At 70.1% G+C, this 6,728-nt stretch overlaps 2 protein-coding genes across 2 annotated transcripts; one reads left to right on the top strand and one right to left on the bottom strand.

The window, feature by feature from the left end:
* Window positions 1-789: 789 nt before the first annotated feature.
* On the top strand, window positions 790-1,737 carry EMIHUDRAFT_66568 (hypothetical protein; the record flags this gene model as incomplete). The annotated part of the gene is made up of 1 exon (XM_005766466.1): window positions 790-1,737. A coding segment is annotated over one exon (948 nt), but the record flags the coding sequence as incomplete, so codon positions are not given.
* Window positions 1,738-3,746: 2,009 nt separating this feature from the next.
* Window positions 3,747-4,659, bottom strand: EMIHUDRAFT_212079 (hypothetical protein; the record flags this gene model as incomplete). Its single annotated transcript, XM_005766465.1, has 3 exons — window positions 3,747-4,005; window positions 4,080-4,273; window positions 4,501-4,659. 3 exons carry the CDS (start codon window positions 4,657-4,659, stop codon window positions 3,747-3,749), a joined length of 612 nt encoding a protein of 203 aa, XP_005766522.1.
* Window positions 4,660-6,728: the final 2,069 nt, after the last annotated feature.

Raw genomic sequence — 6,728 nt, 5'->3', positions numbered from 1 at the left:
GCCGCCGCCGTCGAAGGCCATGAGCGGGTGGTCGAGCTGTTGATTCGGCACGGCGCTGATGTCAACCTGCAGAACAGCAACGGCGTCACCGCGCTGATATACGGCGCCGGCAGCGGCCACCCCGCCGTCGTGCGGCGCTTGCTTCGGGCGGGCGCAGATGGTGCGGCGCGCACTGTTGACGGCAAGACGGCGCTGCAGGTGGCCAAGGGGCTGGGCAACGCCGAGTGCGTGCGCACCCTCGAGGAGCACTCGTCGACCGCAGCAGAGGCGGAGGGGGGGACGGCGGTCGCAGAATCAGCCGAACAGGCGGAGGCCGCACGCGAGGTGGCAGCGGCTGCGGAGGCGGCGGAGGCGCGCAATGCTGCCGAGGCGGCGCTGCGCGAGGCGGTTGAGGCGTGCGGCCGAGGCGACGCCGATCTCGAGGCGCTCAGGGCGGCGATCAACGCGAACACCCAAGCCGCCGACGGCTCGGAGGCGCTGCGGGCGGCGCGGCGGCTGCGCGACGAGCTGGCGGAGCGAAAGACCCGCGAGGCCAGGGCGCTGAAGCGGCAGCGGCAGAAGGAGGAGAAGGCGGCGGCGGCGGCAGCGCGGGCGGCGGAGCGAGCGGCGGAGGAGGCGGAGGAGGCGCGGGCCGCAGAGGAGGCGCGAGTGGCGGAGGAAGCGGATCGGGTGGTAGCAGAGGCTGCGGCGGCGCGGGCGGCGGAGGCGGCGGAGGGGGCGTCGCGCGCAAGGGAGGAGACAGAGGCGAGGGCAAGGGAGGAGGCGGCAAGGGAGAGGGAGGAGGCGAGGATGAGGGCGGAGGCGGAGGCGGCGGCGGAGGCAGCGGCGGAGGCGGCGGAGGCAGCGGCGGAGGCGGCGGCTGTAGAGGCGGCAGTGGCGGCTGTGGCGGCGGCGGAGGCTCAAGAGGCGGCGGCAGCGGAGGCGGCAGCGGAGGCAGCGGCGGCAGCGGCGGCAGCGGCGGCAGTGGAGGCGGCGGCGAGCGTCGCTGCCCTCGCCGCCGCGGCCGCGCCGCCCGCCGCCGTCCCTCTCGACGAGCTCATCGCGGCGACCGAGGGCTTTGCCGAGGCGCGCAAGGTGGGCGAGGGAGGCTTTGGGCGCGTCTACCGCTGCGACGCGCTGCCGTCGCTTCCGCGCGTCGCTTGCGGGTTCGCCGTCAAGACGGCGCTGGTCGGTGTCGGCGCCCAAGGTCTCGCCGAGCTGCAGAGCGAGGTGCGCACGCTCAGCGCGGCGTGCCACCGGTCTTTGCTTCCTCTGCTCGGCGTCTGCTTGGCACCGGCGAGAGCGTGCCTCGTCTACCCCCTCTGCCGCGGCGGCAGCCTCGAGGACCGCCTCTACCGCGCTCCAGCCGCGCTCCAGCGGCTCCACATGCTCGGCTTCGAGACGCCGCCTCCGCCGTTCTCCTCCGCCGCACGGCTCCGCGTGCTGCGCGACGCAGCGAGCGCGCTGCACTATTTGCACACGCTCTCGCCCATGATCCTGCACCGCGACGTCTCGGCGGGCAACGTCCTGCTCGACGAGCGCGGCAACGGCTACCTCGCCGACGTGGGCCTCGCGCGCGCGGCAGAGGCGACGGCCGGCAGCAGCCAGCAGGTGTCGCACCTGTCGACGCAGCGCCTCTTCGGCAAGCTTGGGTACATGGACCCGATCATTCCGCAGAGCGGGCAGGCGTCAGCGCTGACCGACGGCTATGCGTTCGGCATCACGCTGCTCGTCGCCCTGACCGGCCGCGGCGCCGTCGGCCTCCTCGACGAGTGCGACGATGCGCTTGAGGAGCCCGACACGGCGGAGAGCATCGCGGCGGCCGACGCGGGCTGGTCGGCGGCACAGGCCGAGGAGCTGATGCGGCTCGTGGTCGGGCTGGCATACGAGCGGAAGAAGAAGCGGATGCCGCTCGCAGACGCATTGCCGCGGCTGGAGGCGCTAGTCGAAGCGGCGGGGGAGGTGGAGGAGACGGCTGGGGCCGAGGAGCGCCAGTGTGACCTCTGCTACGACGCGCCGCGCTCGGTCCGCTTCGCGTGCGGCCACGCGCTGTACTGCGAGACATGTGCGCCGCGCGTGCTGGAGCGCGACAGCAACTGCCCGGCCTGCCGCCAGCCGGCGCTGCCCATCGCCGCAATTGGGCGGTTGGTGGCGGCGCAGACGACGTTTGTCCACCAGCCGCCCTTGCGCACCGTGCCCCAGGCTCAGCCCGTGGGCGCCACGGCAGCGGTCGGTAGGCGAGGGGGGAGAGGGGGGCGAGGGGGGCGTGGACGTGGCGGGCGGGGCGGGCGGGGCGCGGGGCGCGGCGGCTCTGCTTAGTGAGCTGTGTAGGGGTCCGCCCGCATGCTAAGTTACATCTGCACTTTCATGCACACACGACACACGAAATCGCGCTTCTCGGGTCCGAGGGCAGCCTCAACTGGAGTAGGGAAATTTGGATCTTGGTCAAACGCCTGCTGGGGGCAGCTTCGCGGAAGTATTCCGGAAGCCAGATGATCCCCCAGCAGGCACACACACACGGAGGTGACAGGGGATGGTGGTGGGTTCAAGCAAAGAAGGGGAGGGAGAGAGCGACGCGGCGAGCGCAGGCGGCGAGCGTGCACGTCGCCTGTGCGGCGTCTTGTTCACTCCCCTTTGAGCTACCTTTGTGCCCCCTTAGGGGCACCCCTCCTGCGCTGCGCGTATGGTCACCCCTCCCTTCCGCCCTGTTGTTTTGGATGCCCCGCTCCGAGAAAGCATGTCTCGCAGCTGCGAGAAAAGACCTTCTCGGGTCCGAGGGCAGCCTCAACTGGAGTAGGGAAATTTGGATCTTGGTCAAACGCCTGCTGGGGGCAGCTTCGCGGAAGTATTCCGGAAGCCAGATGATCCCACTTGTCAACAGCAGGCGCCAGCGCCAATCAAATCTCCCTAGTGATGTTGACAACGGGCAGTCGAGATGGGCAATCTGACCATGAGTCGTTCATCAGGGGATGAACTCCACGTAGTAGTTAATGGATTCCGATCGGCCAACCGTCTCGCGACAGTGCCACCGAAGAACAGTGGGAGGGCTTTACCGACCCGACTCGGCTGAGCCGTCGGTGCCCGCCGCCCTCGCACGCCCATAGGACGACGATGACGACAGCAGGAGCTCGGCGCGAGCCGATTTAACTCCTGCCCCATTGTTGTAAGGTGCGTATGGCTCGGAACGTGAAGCGATGTAGTAGCTCGAATTGGCGTGAACACCGGCTTGCTGCGCGGCGGGTCAACCCCATTATGCGCAGTCATCCGGAATTCACCCAATCGTTGAGCTGAGTTGCCCCGACGGTAGGATGCCGTGTCAAGGCCCAGCTGGGCGCTAGGCGCCCCGCCGCACTGGCGCAGGGCGCGACGGCAGTGGCGGCGGTTTGTGCTGACGGCGGCAGCGCTTCGGAGCGGGAGCGACGGGCCACTGTCAGGACAAATCGTCGGGCGCCAGGCAAGATGCGGGCGCGCTGCCGCCGCGGCGCGAACGAGCCCGAGCGAGGCGCGCGCCAGCGCCGCTCGCCGAGCCGCCGTCGGCGGTAGCGACCGCGCCAGAGACTGGCCGGCGAGCGAGCGCGGTCGACGAAGAGGTGAAGCGCCCGCGACAGCAGGATGAACTGGCGGGCCAAATCGTCGGGCGCCAGGCAATGCGGGCGCGCTGCCGCCGCGGCGCAGACGTCGGCGGCGAGGAGCTCGAGCGCCCCCAGCGTGTTAGCGAAGCGAAGCCAGCGTGCCATGGTTGCCGACGGCTCACCTATAGGTGTATATTATAGAGCCATCACCGAGGCTGGCTGGAATTTTAGAGCCATCACCTTGGGCTGGTCCGGTATTTGGGGGCTAGAAGGGGCCGTGTCTGTTGCAGCCACCGCACTCGGTGAGCGCAGCGAGGCGGCATGTTCGACCAGCGCGGCCACCACGGACTGCGGGGACGCGCCGTTGGCAGAGGCAGCGGCCAAGACAGCCCGCCTCGGGGCAAGCGAGGCCTCCACGCGCCGCACGGCGGTGGCAAGCGGCGTGGTTGGCGCACTCATGCGCGCGTCCGGCAGGAGCGCGGTGGCGAGGGCGAACACGAGGTCGCGCGCTTCCCCCCCCCGCCGGACGTCGCCAAGGACTGAGGACAGTAGCGGGGCGCCGGGGCGAGCAGGTAGAGGCGCTTATCCTCGACGCTGCGGCGGCCAGCGTCGCCGCGCAAGTAGGTCGCCGCATCGCGCGCCTCCTCCAGCCACTGCGGCCCCGCAACGTTGGGGGCGCAGAGCGAAGGGGGCAGCGCGCCCTCCAGCGCGAGCACGTAGTCCTTAAAATAGCTCGCCAGTAGTTGCGGGTTAGCACTCGGGGGGAGGCCGTACGCGGAGACAGCCGCTGGCGAGAAGGTAGGGCCGCGCGCGCAGCCGCCGCCGGCCTCGCCGCAGACGCCGCGGCGCTGGCTCGGCGAGGCGCCCCGCGCTGCGCATGAGCAGCATCCCCCGCCAGCGCGGCCGCGGCGGCGAGGCCCCCCACCGGGAGGAGATCGGGCTCTTTCACCTCCAGCGCCGCTGGCGACACATCGAGGCGGTCGATCGCCAGCTGTAGTGCAGCCGAAGAGGAGAAGGGGGCCGCGTCGAGGAGCCCGCACGTGAGCAGCTCGTTCAGGAAGCGAGCCCACGCGGTTCCGGTGAGAGCGAGGTCCAGCGGGCAGACCATCGGGGCGGGAGTACCGGCGGGGGGCGCCGCGAGGCGCAGCCGCCGGCCAAAGACGCGCAGCATCGCGTGGTGCGGAAGCTGCACGCGCGCTGCTCCGCTCGGCGCAGCCGCAACCGGCCCCCAGCGGAGGACGGCAGTAGCCACCACCAGCGGGTGGGCAGCGGGGCCCTGGACGGGGGCGTCGGGCCCCGCGTGAACGCAGTGCAGATCAATCGGCGGTACTGCCGCGGCCATCGCGCCCGACAGGGGCCGAGCGCGGCTCGCAGAAGCTCTCTTTATTCCCTAGTTCAAGCAAAGAAGGGGAGGGAGAGAGCGACGCGGCGAGCGCAGGCGGCGAGCGTGCACGTCGCCTGTGCGGCGTCTTGTTCACTCCCCTTTGAGCTACCTTTGTGCCCCCTTAGGGGCACCCCTCCTGCGCTGCGCGTATGGTCACCCCTCCCTTCCGCCCTGTTGTTTTGGATGCCCCGCTCCGAGAAAGCATGTCTCGCAGCTGCGAGAAAAGACCTTGACTCTGCACTCTGAAAAAAGCAGAGAGCTCGGCTGTACTTCCTGTGCGAGTGCTGTGGTCGCCGCAGACACGGGGCTTCCGACTTGACGGGCGCATGGAGACTTGAGGTCCGACCCGCTTGCCTCTAGCCGGCTCTACCGTAACGGCGTAACCATTGAGGATAATACCGCGCACCGCGGCGTTGTTCAATGTTGGGGGGCGCGGAGAGATCGAGAAACGAGATCACCATGCGGATGAGATTGCGGTACGCCTGAGAATAATTTCACAACAGGACGGAACTAAGAATTTCAGGCCTTCATTCGTGGAGCTGTCAAAAAAAATAAAATGCTCGCCAGCGACGATTGCTCAATCAACAGGCGACGATTGCTCCATCAAGAATCCAGGCCCGCTCCGCCCGCTCCGCCCGCTCCGCCCGGCCGGCGCTCTGACGCCCCGCGCATTCTGCTTGTGTAGGCGACGATTCAGGTTTGCCGGCGCATGGACTCCATCTTAGATCTGACACGCACCGAGAAGACACCCACAGCGCGCGCGACACACAGCGGCTCCCGACCCTCGACCCCAGCCCACGGGCGACTGCGACCCCAACGGCGGCGGCTGGCGTGCGCGTACCCTTGACGCTCTTCGTGCCGGGCAATGTCTGCTACGTCGGCGGAGAGGGAGCCCTCTCTCGCTGCGTGTGGGTTCTGCCTCGGCGCTCGGGTCTCTGAGCATTCTTTCTTCCGGCCTCGTCGCCTTGACGCTCGCCGACTTTATCGCCGACGCCTCCACCACCGCCGGCTTCGGCATCAAGGCGAGCGCGGAGGGGGACATTGTCATCTTGCTCCACCCATCCCCGCCCTCGCCACCGCCACCCGCCCCTCCGCCGCCCACGCCGCCGTCCCTCTACATCTTCATCATGTGCGCGCCCCCCGCCCCCCCTCCCCCGCCCGCCCACCTCAGCCCCCCTCCCCCACCCGGCCACCGCGCAGGGGCCTAGCCCTTCGTCGGCATCGCCATCGTCTGCGACGACTTCCTCGCCGAGGCGATCGAGGCGGTCGCGGTGCTCAAGGTGCCCGAGGACGATCACGTCGCCGGCGCCACCTTCATGGCGGTCGGGTCGTCGGCGCCCGAGTTCTTCACGGTGATTCGCCCCGCTCGTGATCGAGTCGGACGAGGGCGTCGGCGACATCGTCGCCGCGCCGCCGTCTTCAACTCGATGACCATGTCGATGACCACATCGGCCCCCTCATCCGTGCGCCTTCAAGCTGTCGATATGCCGGAGTCGATGCGCGACAAGTGCAAGTACTTCATGGCCGCCCACGCCGCCGCCTCGCCCTCGCCACCGCCACCCGCCCCTCCGCCGCACACGCCGCCGCCGCCCTCCGCCCTCGCCGCCGTCACCCGCCCCTCCGCCGCCCACGCCACCGCCGCCCTCGCCCTCGCCCTCGCCGCCGCCACCGGCTCCGCCGTCTCCCCCGCCCCCGCCCTCGCCGCCGTCACCGGCCCACCGCCGCCCTCCATCTCGCCGTCTCGTCCGCCGCCACCGCCGCCGCCGTCAACCTCGCCCTCGCCCTCGCCGCCG

The sequence above is a fragment of the Emiliania huxleyi genome (assembly GCF_000372725.1).
Source record: "Emiliania huxleyi CCMP1516 unplaced genomic scaffold EMIHUscaffold_51, whole genome shotgun sequence".
In the NCBI taxonomy this organism is placed as follows: Eukaryota; Haptophyta; order Isochrysidales; family Noelaerhabdaceae; genus Emiliania; species Emiliania huxleyi.
Note: the sequence above shows the minus strand (reverse complement) of the source record. Positions and strands in the feature narration are given on the sequence as shown.